General features: G+C 36.6%; 1 protein-coding gene across 1 annotated transcript in view; it reads left to right on the forward strand.

Annotated features, from left to right (window-relative positions):
- Positions 1-878: 878 nt before the first annotated feature.
- LOC110023195 (trafficking protein particle complex subunit 8) overlaps positions 879-14956 on the forward strand; it is a 103679-nt gene continuing 89601 nt past the window's right edge. Inside the window, exons 1-3 of the mRNA XM_020722485.1 lie at positions 879-1344; positions 7725-7938; positions 8033-8127. Coding sequence (XP_020578144.1) covers positions 7776-7938; positions 8033-8127 — 258 coding nt within the window. The 5' untranslated portion in view covers positions 879-1344; positions 7725-7775. The remainder of the gene's footprint in view (positions 1345-7724; positions 7939-8032; positions 8128-14956) is intronic.

A 14956-nucleotide genomic window follows, 5' to 3' on the forward strand; every position in this document is an offset into this window, starting at 1 on the left:
CTATTTATCAAAGGTTCTTATCAATTATTTAGTGTCTATTTAGAACAACTTTTTTATTGCTTAGCTATTTAGAACACCACCACATTTCCATTTGGTTATGACTTTCTTGTTGCATTATAAAAATTTTTTTAGTAGAATGCTTTGTATAACTATATTTGCTATAGAGTGATAGTACAAAAAAAAACTACTACTTGATATTTTAAAAAAAATAAATATTTATGCACCCACAATAGAATTTAAAAAATAAATAATAACCTTACAACTATTTTTATAAATAATTGGGACAACTCCAAATGTATCATAAATAGCAGTATATTAAAAAAATAGTATTTAAACTTTAAAAAAAAATTGAGTGCAATTTTTCTAAATAATAAATAGTCGACATACTTTTTCAAATTTTCTCACTGGATTATATTTACATTCGTAACATTCCATTCAATTTCTATTGATTTAGATATCTAACACCCAAAATTTAATATTTATATTTGTAAGTGCAATAAATTTATAATATAGTTAAGGCTTTTTCTGAGGGAGAAAAATTTGTCTACGTAAGATTATGTACATCAAGGAAGTTATTCAGAGGGTATTAAGGGGTTATATCCGCATTATATCCCTGTAATTTCTTTATAACATACAGGGGAGAAAAATTTGCCTACGTAAGATTATGTACATCAAGGAAATTATTCAGAGGGTATTAAGAGGTTATAACCGCATTATATCCCTGTAATTTCTTTATAACATACATGTAACTTACATGTAACCTACCTATAAACTACTTATAACATATAAATATATGAAAATAAAAGTAAACTCACTAAAAGATATATGTAGTTTAAACAGGGATTACAATATATAACTCAGAATATAAACCCCAATAAACTGTGTGTACGCCTTTGCTCGTCTTAGCGCAAATTTTTCTGCTTCCGAGCAGTCGATGTGGCCAGATCTCAAAGCCGTATTTTCCAATCTTTGCTTGTCTTAGCGCACACTCCTCGTCGCCGGGGACGCTACAACCACCGTCGATATTTGGTTTCAGTCCTCTAGGGTTCCATCGCCTTCGAGCAACATTTTGGCATTTAATCATTCATTGCTCTCGTTCAAACTTCCGACCGCAGCGATTGTAGTGACGGAGAAGACTTCTCTGCCCAGGTGGAAGATCAATGCTTTGATTTCCTCTCGGTGGAGGAGATCAAAAGATTAATAGATGTCCAAGCTTCTTTTGAACTATTTTCGTTTCGCTTACGGAAGAGTACGGTGGTGGTGAACTAAGGCGTCAAATTCTCTGCCCCCTTTTTCTTTTCCTCTTTCATAGCGATTGACGCCGTCTCAGAGAATTTGTCCTTGGTAATTTGCAGAATGCATTTGTTACCTTTCTGATTTACATTTACCTTAAGTGCATCATGATTTTTTTCTGACACCCTTCTATTCATTTTTGTGGTATATATGGCAATCATTAACTGGTTGTTTTATTTCTCATTGCTAGATTTTTTTTCTTATTTTTAGTTTTTATGAGTTTAGCTGAACTGTATTTTTGGAACGGATGTGCTATTTGTTTAAATTCAGACAGGCCGAATAACCTCCGAGGAGAATAATCTCTCATCACTGTATCGGATCATATCCATGCCGTTTTGATCGAATGGAACTGTCCAAACGATAAAGCATTATTCTCTTGAAAAACATTTATATTTTTATGCGAGTATAAATAGGCTGTTTCTCTTTAGTTTTTGTTGCTATGAGGTATGTTCTTTATAAACATGGGTGAGATCCTAGTCTGATTAAATAGTTATGAGGACATGAAGTTGCTCCATTCCGCACTGAAGGAGATTGGAGCCAATATCACGGAAAAAACACCATGTTTGTTTCAAGAATCTGGCACTCTAAGCATTTTAACAGTTTTGCTTGTTATGTAGTTTGAGAGGATTAAATTCATGTTTTGCACAAAATTTTAGTTTGGAGAAGCATATATTGTAGGATGTTTCTTTTTTTTTGAAGGATGAGATTTGTGAGTGTGCTTCTGTCATGTTTTTAGAATTGATGCTGATGTTTTGTTTTTATATTTTCTCTTTTAAGTGCAATAGATTCATAATAATTTTTGAGCCAGATGTCATTTTCGATTTGGGAAGTGAATTAAATCTGTAATTACTTTTTGAAGGATGCTGATTATGTTTCTTTCATTAAAAGCATATGCAGGTTGCTGCTAATAAAAGGTATAAAATTGAAAAATAACACTTTGTCCACATGGATGTTTTCCTTCATTCATAACATCAGGCTTTTTTTTTTTCCTACTGAGTATTTTCCATAGGACGCAATGGAAATATGACACTAAAACTACCCCACGTAGTGGAATTAAGGCTTTATTGTTGTTGTTGAGTTTTTCCCATAGCCTATAATCTGATAGAAGTATGTGCAGATATCATCATTGTTGTGTAGTTTGCTGATCAAACTTTTACATTTTGTTTTTCCTTCTGTCCATATGTATAACAAAATCATTTAGAATTTTTTGCTCGCTGTTTACTAATGCTAATGTTCATGTGACTGCATGACTATCGTTACCTGATGTTATGAAATGAATCAATACATATGAACATGTTATCAAAAAATTATTTAATCCTCTTTTTAGTAAGTTTTTAGAGTAAAACATTCCTTTTACTGTGGATTGCATATCTTATTCACAATTTTCTACCCACGGATTTTATCAAGCTAGGCAGTCGCTACTGCTTTTAGTCACAACTTTAAGATTTGATGTCCTCTCCATGAGATGGAATATCCATCTTGTGATGCACTGCTAGCTCTTAATCTTTATTTAGTTTGTTGGGTGTATCATAACTAATGGTTTTTCATCCATGTTCTGTGAAAGTATCTTGGTCATGATACCCGAGAGTTTGTTGCATAATGATGTGAATTCCATAGTCTTTTCTCCAACCTTAATAAGATGTTGATTGGTCATTTTTGTGCCATTTCCATTCTCAAGACATAAAGATTCTTGGCTTCTCTTCCTCTCTATTGAGCAACCTCCAAACCTTAGTTCTCTGTACCAATTCCTACAAGAAGGACAAAATTTCCTTTCATAGCTTTTTTGATGCCGAAGTTTAAACCCAAATCACAATAGGAAAAATAAATATTATTACTCAAAAGTAAATAGGGGTTGTTAGATGAGATATTGAAATAGAAAATAACAGCCGACATGACACAAACACTCAATGAGGGTGAATCCCTGGTGGTAATGGTGGTTGGTGAGGGTTAGGAATGTGGCGTGGGGGTGGAAAAAAATGGTTGGCAAGCAAAAAACAAGGTTTTCCCGGGATCAGACAACAAGTAGACAACTGGAGGATGATGCGTGAGGGTTGTCTAGGGGTTGATGGTAGCAAGGGTGAGGGCATGACCGGAAACTGGCCGACGACTGGCCAACCAGTGGGGGAGGCTGCGGGGAATGCTGGGAAGGGGGCAGCAGTCGATGGGAGGGCTACGCGGGCTGCTGTGAATCTGACAACAATGTTGGTAGCAGGCTGGATGTGATAACAACGAGGATGGAGGTCTGGGACGGCGACAGGGGATGTGGTAGGCTGCCAAACAAATAAACGAAGGCGGTCCTGGGCAAGGGCAGTGAGGAAAACGACTGGACAACAAGGAAACTATGGAAAAATAACAAAAGAATTGTTGTCAGAGCGACCTGCAGTAAGGGGTAATGCGAGACAGTAAACGAGGAGGGATGCAGAGGGGATAGGGAAGATAAACGCCACCTCAGGAGAGGGATACAACCGAAGCACCACCCAAACCCTCAGATACAACCCTGAAAGGGACAAAACGAACACCGGTGGCTGTCCTAAACGAAACACTCCAGAAAACTAACTTCCAAACCTCAATATGACACATTTAGGAAATGACTAAAATGGAATGAATGATAATAGAAAAGAAAACATAAGAAGGAAAATATTGTTATTTTGACACCTCCTACAATAACTATTCTCTCGGTACTATAACAGCTACAGTACTGTAGAAATTTTGAGCGGTAAGCTCTCACATCAATCTCTTGGGGTTGGGGGGTGTTTCGACCTCATCCATTGAAGTTTCTGTCTCCTCATTGTATGACATCTGATCAACCACATTGAAGGTGGCAAAAATTTTATAATCTCCTGGTAAGTCAATTCTTTTAGTGTTGACATTCCAAAGCACATTTTGATAGAATATGTATCCATCCTATTTTGATGCAATCATAATTGAAACTGTACGTGGTTGGGTATCCTCACGAATCAAGCCTCGAGTCATTTGCAATCATAATTGAAACTGCTGGTTGGGTATCCTCACGAATCAAGCCTCGAGTCATTAAATCTGTAATTTATTTTTTCCATTCTTCCCACTCATCCGAGTGATCTAATAAACAAGTATGAGGAGGAATCAACTCAGGGATGAAATCTATGACAGACTGGACCACAATGAAGTAAACCCATTCAAGAGAGGTCTTTTCTCCTTATAAGAAGGGCCTGAATCATATTGGATAATTTTCTTACAAATAAAGCTCCAAAGATAATTTTCAAAGCTGTTGTTCTTGCCTCATGTTTGGACATCTGACGAAGGGTACATCGCTGAATTGAATCTAATATCCAAACGACTCCTTATAATCTTCTAGACATGGCACAAATGGGCCTCGTTGATGACATGATAGATCTTTTTTAGAAGGGATAACTCAGGAAGTAACTTATATATTTGAAAAATCTGCATTTTTCTTATACGGGTTGCTCTGTGTTTGATATTGTCTCCTCAAACTCGTGTTCCTTTTGGATATCCAATATCAGTCATGCTCTGCAAAACGGTAGCTCGAGGCACCACAATATCATACTTATAATGAATGCCTTTTACGTCAGACTCGCTATCTTCTAGAATGGTTACTATCAACTCAATTGGAGTCTATTTCCTAGGTCAAATCGAATCGTTGGCGTCTCTTCCTTGTCAGCTATAAGTTGAGAAGCCTCACTGAAATCTTCATCTTCTCCCGGATCAATGCTTGTCTCTTCAACTGCTTCCTGATACGTGAAAGAGATCAATTTTATGGTTGTGCAATCTAATTTGGTATGCCCAAGTCTAGGGTACTTGAAGCACTTTCTGACGGGGATGTATTTTGACATGTTGTTTAGTACCCTCTGTTTTCCCCTTTGAACTAGTGTCACTTCAGGCGGGATCAACTTGGATGTTATCCTGAGTGTACTCTGACTGTAAGATCCTGGTGTTGAACACTGCTTATAAGTTGTGGTGGTTGCTCGGTGATGTGGTCTCTCTACTTTTGAAGCCGGGGTCTAAACATCTGGTCTGTACCGAGTAGTTAGAAATTAATGTTGTATCCCCCATTTAATCTTGGATCAGGTGCTGATCTTATATGTTTCATCTTGTCGGTGTAAGTACTTCAGATTTTGTCACCAAAATAATGCAATATTCTTCAGTTGGTTGGCAACTAGTTTCACCACTATGTCCGGTGGGACGTTTTGACACTCTTAAACTCATTCCAAAGTCTAGAGCCACTCGATGACCTTCTTTGGATCCTTGCGGCTGTCGAAATAAGGTAAATTCATATGTAATTCAAAATTCTAACTTATCAGATATTTTAGGTCAGATATTCGAGGCAATTCATCATTGGAATCCACGTGATGGAAGAGTTTCTCTCCATTCCTTCTATCTGGAAAGTCACCGTTGTAGCTACGAGTGACCCGTCCATATTGCCTTCTCTTGAAAGTGGTAAGTCTCGGTTTGTAGTTGGCGGGTTTCCTATTGCATATTTCCTTAGAAATCAAATGGGCTTCTCTTTACGAATTTCTCTTAAACTTCATCATGTCATTTTCCCTCAATCTAACTTTGGTGATTATCTCCTTGGTGGCATGGCTAGGTTTTGGGTTTGGGTACTTGAAAAGAGGCATGTAAGGGTGATGTAAGACGAGAAAGAAAAAAAATTGTGGAGATATTTTTGGGTGTGGCAAATGCTAGAAACCCTAGAATAAGACAAGGGTCATGTTATCTACAATATCAAATGATACCGGAGTTAAACGGAAATCATAATAGGAAAAATAAATATTATTACTCAAAAGTAAATTGAAGTTACAATCAGAGAAATTGAAATAGAAAATAGCAACTGACAAAACACAAGTACTCAATGAGGATGGAACCCAGGTGGTAGTGGTGGTCGGTGAGGGTTGAGAAGGTGGCATGGGGGTGAAAATGTTTGTTGGCAAGCAAAAAATAACAAGACAACTATTTCCTTAGGATCAGACAACATGTAGATTACCGGAGGACATGGGTGAGGGCTGTCTGGGTTGATGACAACAAGGGGGAAGTGTGGAAGTTGTGGCGGTTGCAACGAGGACGCGTTCGGAAGCTGGTTGCGACTTGCCATTTAGTGGGAGAGGCTGCGAGGAAGGTTGGGAAGAGGGAGGCAGTTGATGGGGAGGGCTGTGTGGGCTGCTTGGAGGATGCCAACAAGGTTGGTAGCAGGCTGGAGGCAATAACAACGAGGATGTAGGGCTGGAACGACGACGAGGGATGTGGCGGGCTGCCGGACAGCTAAAGGAAGGCGGTTTTGGGCAAAGGCAACGATGAAATGAATTGGGCAACAAGGAAACTGCAGAAAAACAACAAAAGAACTACTGTTGGGGTGACCTGCAACTAGGGGGAATTCGAGGCAACAAAGCGGGAGGGACGTTGAGGGGATAGAAACATAAACATCACCTTGAGGAAGGGATACAACCGGAGCACTACCCCCTCGGATACAACCCTCAAAGGGAGAAACCGGACGTCGGTGGCTATCCTAAACAAAACACACTAGAAAACTAACTTTCAAACCCCAATACAACACATATATAAGAAAGACTAAAAGAGAATGAAATATAATAAGAAAGAAAGAATAAGAAAGAAAAATGAGGTTATTTCTGCGTCTCACCTGAAATAGTTATTCCCTCGGTATAGTAGCAACTACAGTGCCGCGGAAATTTTGAGCTGTAAGCTCTAGTGTCAATTGCTTTGTAATTATTATTGTAGGGAGCAAAATATTGAATCCTTTTGCTTATGGTATAGGGTTAAGAGACTACCTTTATATTTCTCTTTTTTTATCCTCCTATATGGATGCATCTAATTGAGTATCTTTTGTAGTATTTTTATGTACTCACAGATGCCTTTTCTATTTATCTTTATGTCTTTTTGACTGACTGCAACATGTTAGAAGTATGTGGAAAGTATGCCAAACAACTTTTTGGTGTTTATTAATAACAAAACTTGGCATATTTGCATTTTATCAAACCAAATTATTGATACATTCTTCAATTCATGGTGCAAAGTGGCGATTTGCTGCTTTTTCTTTGCAGGGAAGCAAACAAGCATTTTAAGATTGATTATCTCATGCGATTTCTAATAAAAATGTATTATCAACTACAGATAATTGATTCACATCATTGAAAAATCAGCTGGTTTTGAATTTTTTTCTTGTAGCAGAGTAAATGTATGAAGGTTAACTTTGAAGAGAAAATCTTTATTGATGTTAGCTTGCTATGAAACCTAGAAATTCCATGTAGTCTAGTTTTTCATGAATTCATATAAAATGTTTTTTTTTTCTGTTAAGACTGAAAATATATGTTCATTTATCCGAAACTTTGTTTTTCCCCTTTCGCATTGTTTTCCCCCTTATGTTGTAATTTTTTTTCCTTAACTGCATTTACAGTTTTTGTTGTTGTTGTTGTTGTTGTCAGGTTACGCAGTGCCACTAAATCTTTGCAAAATCAGCTTTGGGCAATTATATTATGATGGATCCGATGAGATCCTTGCTTGGGCGAGTGCTGCTAGAAGAAATAACTCCTGTTGTAATGGTGCTTTCAACTCCTCTTGCTGAAGATGCGTGCAGAAAAAATGGTTTAAATTTTGTTGAGATGTTGCTTCCATTCACTGTTTTCAACAAAATAGATGGTGAGGTCCTTTCTCATTTAAATACTTAAGCTCAGGTTAAATTATTTCAGCTAGGAAGTTGAACTATACAATTTGCAAATGTTTTTTTTTTCAGTACCTGTTCGTACAGCAAGTGATCAACCCTATAGGCTGCAGATGTTTAAGCTTCGATTAGTTTATGCTTCTGACATACGCCAGCAAGATTACAAGGTTCTTTATATTTTTTCTTCATTAACAATATGCTATGCTACATAAAAAATCGTGCTACTCTTTGTGCCATAATTTCACATTTCTTCTGTAATGGTAGTGTTCGAATTTGATATCACTGTTTGTCTTTATTTCTAAAGACAATGTTTTGATTAAAGCCCAGCAGCAGTTGAGTCAAATATTTTGTAAAGTATAGAGTTGAAGTGTTGACTATAATATCCATATCACTTAGAATTTCATGTATAAGTGGCTTGTTTATGTAAATAATAACTGTAGGGACTTCGAGTGTGTGAAGGACTTCAAAACTTGCTTTGGGGGTTGTTGAATAAGGAATGCAGTGCAAAAGGAAGGCAGTGTTAAAAAAATGTATTGTATTTGTAATACATTAGAGTTATTTGGTTCTGTGTAAAGTAAATATAATTCTTTGCATTTCCTTGTTTAATTTAAAGAGAAAACGAATTTTATGTAAAATAAACCCGTTAAGGTCCGTGTCGGAGATGGGTGTTTGGCTTCCGTGGCCGCCACCGATTGCCGATTAATGGAGATAGGTGGGTGGCGGTAGATGGTTGGCGCTAGTGGCTAGCGGTGGTGGGGGATGCCGACCTTTGGCGATAACAACCGGCTTTGGTGGCGGACGACAGCGGAAGGTAGCGGTGTCACCTTACATAAAATTATTGAAAATAAATTATAATGCTTAGATTGAAAATAAATTATAGAGTGAAATAAAAAAAAAAACATTAGAATTTTACCTTGAATTTTTTTTTCTCTCGATCAAATCTTTGAACTTCTAAAACCTCTACAAAAGGAATGCAATTAACTTCTTTTGCTGTCGACCAAACAATCTCTTTCTTTCCATAAAACCTTACCCTCAGTTAGAAAGTGTATGTTTTCAATATTTTCTCCATTTATTGTGTACATAAATTTTTTTCATACATAATTATATCTTTGAAGGCCAACATTTATTGAGGCTTTTCATATTATGAAAGCAAATAAACTTCTGATTCTTAATATCAGTCACAAAAATTATTCCCCATAGTTTCGAGGAAATTGAATAAAAAATATCTAAAGATTTAAAGAATAATCCAAAAGCATACTCGTTATATTGTTTCCCTCCTTGAAAGTCCTCCATATGTTCTTTGCTAATTTCTTAGCTTTGAAGAAACTTAGGTTTGCTATTGGTTAAAGTGAAGGAAATGAAATGAAATCCCAATGGAATATAGGTTCATTATGATTTTATAGCCACTTGTTTAGCTTTTCAACCTCCTTCTCATTTCCTTTCGCACCAATTCCCATTATGCAAACATATTGATGCCATATGATCATGAAATTAAAACTTAAAATGTAATACAAAAAATGTAACAGTTTATGTTACGAGATAAGCATGCCTTACAGCTACATAAGACGATAATCTCTCTTTAAACTTTTCAATTCTCACAATTAATTAAGGATTAAAATTTCATTATAGTTGAATAAGACATAGCCTTTCCCCTCCAAAGGAGTGCTCTCCACTAAGCCCTCACACTTTATCTTAAATGGAAACCTAAATGAATTAGTTTTAGTTATTATTTGCCTCAAGTTCTATTGCCAATTCGAGCATTTGATGGTCTTCTTGGTAAATGAATGGTGTTGAGTCGAGTATTACCTTTTATAGGCTCTTCCATTTTTTTTTATCGCGTCCAAGTTTTGAAATCTTATTAAATTTATTTATTAATTTCTTATCAAGTTTGAGCCATAATTAGTTTTTTGCCTTGCATAACTAATTATATATTAGATTCTATTGATTAAAATATGTAGCTTTTTTACTGTACATAAATGGATTTATAAGTATAATCATAATTGACTAACTAGTATGTATGTTTTTTGGTAAAACTCACGCGCACACACACACAAACACACACTTATCTGTTGAATTTATGACTAGAGTAGCTTAATTTTATTGATAGAAAGAGGGGTATTTAAACCCAATTATAATAGACACAATAAAGGCAAGAAATAAAACAAAATAAAACAAATAGGAAATACATAATGAGAGAATAAAAGCTAATATGAAAGAAATAATAAATAATAAAGGCTAGGGATTTGATTGTCGTTATAAATTTAATACTCTCATTCAATTGAAACATAAATGTCAGTCATGTTCAACTTGGATTTGAATTCATCAAACAAATTTTTTGAGTTTGTTTAGCCAAAAATGAACAAACTTTTGTTTGATCGTGTTCGACTTATTTTGGCTTCAATTAATTAAATAATGAATAAATACTATATAAAAGTTAATCAAATGATATAAAAAATTTTGTTCATAAAAAGTTAAAAAGGAAAAATCAGATATTAGATATGTAAATATATAAGAATTAGGTGGTTATGTATGTAAATACCCATTAGATTTTTAAAGAAATAAAATTTAGCTGTAAGATATGTAAATACATAAGAATCGGGTGGTATGTATGAAAATGCCCCATTTTCAAAAAATTCTATGGCTTGGCTGCTGAGGTTAAAGATGTAAATACAAAAGAATTTGGTGGTATGTATGTAATTGCCCCATTTTCCAAAAATCCTAGAGCTTGGCTGTTGAGGTTAAAGATGTAAATACAAAAGAATTTCTGAATGCCCTTAAAGTCTACTCGCATGGCCCGCCTCGGCTTCTCTCTATTTGGTTTTGTGACTTTTGTCCCCATCACCCGATTTAGAAAAGCTCCATCATGGATCCTCTGTAAAAGCAAAAAAAAAGTGAGAACTTTAAGTTTTCAACTTCACTTGAGCACTATTTTGTGATTTTTTGTGAAGCAAAATATTTTTTTTTTATTTTCAAGTCAATTGAAAATATTTTAAATAAAATAAAAATTATTTTTTGAAATTTTAGTTTGAGCTGATATTCGAGCTGAACACGAGTTTAATTCGAACAAATGAGTTTGAATTGAGTTGAACACGACAAATAATTCATAAACAATTTCAAACACGAGCCTAACACGAACAAAACATAATTTTAACGAGTTGTATGGGCTCGCTCTAGTTCGGCTCGTTTACACCCTTATACATGAGCTATGGTGTAGGATGCCCTTACAAAAAATTCACCAAAAATGCAGTTGAAAAACTCACGATCATTGTTGGTTCGAAGGACCTGAATACGAGTTTTGAATTGTGTTAAAACAAATATGTAGAAGTTTTGGATCGTGACATCAACATCTTATTTGTCTTTTAAAATGTAGATTCACATCATCTGAGTGTAGTCATCAATCAAAGTCAGGAATCCCTTGCAAGAGGGTCCTCATAGGTTACTGTGAATGCGAGAGAAAGGAGTGGAAGATATGTGTGGGGTTGGTGATGGACCCGATGATGTTTGGCTATCTGACATTTTTCACAATTGAAATTGAGAGAATTTTTATTAGAAAACATCAAATGATACAACTTTTTAAAATATTGGAAACTAGGATGATCTAAACTACATTGTAACAAAATATAATGTGGGACATTTAATGACCCAAGATAAGTGTTCTTCTCTTGGAAGTAGTAGAGTCTGACCACCCTCTTAGTAGTTTTAATCATCCTCTCCGATGACGATCTTGAAAAACACAACTATCATAAGAGAAATTAGTAACACAATCAAATTCTTTCGTCAACTTGCTAACAGATAATAAGTTACATTGCAACTGGGGAATATGTAAAACAGACTCCAGAGTTAGATCAGTTATTAATACAATTAACCCTTTACCAACAATGAAATTACAGGAGTCATCGACAATTTTTACTGTATCTTTTTTAGGGCATCGATAGTAAGTTGCAAGCATCCAGTTATGTGATCCGTGACACCTGAATCAATAATCCACATACCAGAGGAGGAATAAACCATGAGAGTGATAAAGAGAGTATTTTGTCGAACGTGGGAGGTCGATGAACCCGTAGAGACTTGATTGGCTCTAAAAAGCTTGATCAATTGCTTTATCTGGTTTTTTAGTGATTCATAGGATTCCGAGATGTTCTGGGTAGGAGTCAGTTGAGTCGTGGTCGGCTCGACCATCGTCGTCGGTCGCTTGGTAGCAGAGGATTTGGCCGAAGGTTTGTAAGCTGGCTTACTGTGAAGTTCCCAACACTTTTCTCGGGTGTGGTTGGGTTTGTGATAGTATTCAAAAGTGAGGTGACCAATTCGAGATAGCATTGACTTGCTCTGAGCATTATTTGAGATCAAGGTAGACGATTTGACTGAAGGAGTAGAAGTGTCGAGTATGACAAGTCTATGACTTTCTTCTCGACAAATCTCTGTGAAAGTGGCGAGAGCAGAAGGAAGATGATCTCGACCAAGAATTCACCCTTGAACTTCGTCAAGGTCTTTGTTAAGCCCAACCAAGAATATACAATCATTTTCTACAATCTTATGGAAAAAGGGTAGGTCGGCCGGAGAATCCCTAATGTAGTCGTAGTACATGTTGCATTCCATCCACAGTGCAACAAGGTCATTATAGTATTGGGTCATGGTCCTTAACTTCTGTTTTGCCTCTTGGATTTTCTTCGATACCTCATAGAGTTGGCAGAAATTTCCTACATCCGAGTAGGTATCACAGACAACTGTCCAGAGGGTACTAGCTGAAGATAGGAACATATATGAACAACCAATCAAAGTCTCCATGAAGTTGATCAGTCACGACATGACCATGAAATTCTTCATTCCCAAGCTCTATCTGTCAGGTCAGACTTTGGAATCTCACAAATCGCATCTGTGAGGTGACCGAACTTCTCATGTTCTTATATGAACAAAGACACCGCTTGAGACCATTGGAGAAAGTGCCTTTCAGTTTATGGGTTGTGATCAAGAAGTTCATATTGGTTTTTGATCCTCCAGATTGTAGAGGGATTGAGGTCAATGACGATCCTCCGGTGGACTCATGCACACTGTTAGTAGGAGGTTCGATGGTGGACGAATCCGCCATACTTCCAACAGAGCCAAATGCATTGCTGGGTTGCTGAGACATAAGAAAGGCTGGCAAGAGGGATGTACACCGACTGAAAAGGCATCTTGAACAACAGCCGATAAAACTGTCACAAAAGTAGTTTGGAAATCGGGAAATTTGGAGAAATTACTGCAAAACAACCGACTAGTGGCTGGAAGGAGGGACAGATAGTCCTGTAGGGAGGTCAACTAGAGGAGCTGGGCATAACGATAGATGCTGGGCAAGGAGCGGCAGATGGTGGGCTTAACGACAAAAGGAGCGACAGATGTTGGGCTTAATGGCAGAGAAGAGAGGCAGATACCAGGGATCTGCGACTGAAGGAATCTGCGGCAGATAGGAAAACCATAGATGCTGAAAGGTGGCTGCCAACAGGCTAGGGTGGAACCTGTAGGGTTAGAGCCATGATTGATACCATTTTGAATTTGTGACTAGAGCAACATAATTTTTTTGATAGACTAAGGGGTATTTAAACCCCATTATAACACAGACAAAACAAAGGAAACAAATAAAACATAATAAAACAGATAGGAAAGAAATAAAACAGAATAAAACAAATAGGAAATGCATAATGTGGTAGTAAAAATTAATGGGAAAGAAATAGTAATTAATAATGACTAGGGATTTTATTGTCATAATAAATCTAATAATATTTATAGATACATATATGTATCGATGTGCATATATGATTGTGTAGATACATATATGTATAGCTATATATATATATATATGTCTTGATGTACATATACATGTGTATGTAGATATTCATATATGTATAGATACATTTATATAGATGCATTCATACATACATATGTCTATAGATATATATGGCGTCGTCATCTCCCCCGCTTGGCTCTGTTAGGGTTTTGCCTCATGGCGAACCCTAGAAACTGTTACGACGATTCATCGCATCCGATCCTTTCCTCTCCTCGGTGCGTATTCACCGGCTTTGTCTTCTCCTCGCTGCATATTCTTCTCCTCAATGCGTCTTCTTCGTCGTCGCGCTGGATGGTTCGCCGCTCTCCTTTCCTTCGTCGTCGTTGCCTATCGTTTTCTTCCTTGCTGCATTTTGTCTTCCGCAATCCTCGGGCTCGAGCATAAACCGCCTTCTGGTCGGCTTGGCAGGGGTTTCCCCTTTCGGATTTCGCTCTACGGTCCACTACAATTTCACTGCTCTTTCGTCACGCCTCCCTTTTCTGGCCATGGCTTCAGACAGATTGTATGCTACTGCCCTTGCAAGTGTCCACGCTTCAGGTACTCCTAAATCGTGCTCTTTCCTTCTTTCGTTTGAGTTGACAGAGGACATCAAGAAACCTGGTAGGAAGGATGAGAAGTCTGCCATCTTTTTTACAGAAATTGAATGTATTCAACTTGCTTCCTCTTGTCGTCTGAATTTGGCCGTAAAATTTCTTCATGACCATCTCAAAATGAAGCTTATTCGTAAGAAATTTGAGCTTATGCGGAGTGAAAAATTGGATTTTTAGATGAAAGACACATTTTTATTCAACTTAATAATGAAGAAGATTACACGATTATTTGCTAGAAGGGTAATCTGGATTGATAACAGAACAATGAAAATTTTGAAATGGTCGGTGAATTTTGACCCACAGGCGAAATCACCAATTATTCTGGTTTGGATTTACCTCACTGACTTGAAATTTCACTATTTTACTCAAAAAAATATTTTACTCTATTGCCTCAGCTTATGATAAGTCACTCAAAATGAACATTCCTACTTTTAATCTTTTTCGTCAATTTGAAGCTAGAGTACTTGTTTAAAGAGACATCGCTTTAACCGCTTTTGAAGAAATTTGGTTAGACACACAGTACCATGGATATTGATAAAATGTTGTGATTGAGCCTTTCCTTTCGTATTGTTCGAAATGTCGTAT

The sequence above is a fragment of the Phalaenopsis equestris genome, unplaced genomic scaffold (genome assembly GCF_001263595.1).
Source record: "Phalaenopsis equestris unplaced genomic scaffold, ASM126359v1 Scaffold000223, whole genome shotgun sequence".
Classification (NCBI taxonomy): domain Eukaryota; kingdom Viridiplantae; phylum Streptophyta; class Magnoliopsida; order Asparagales; family Orchidaceae; genus Phalaenopsis; species Phalaenopsis equestris.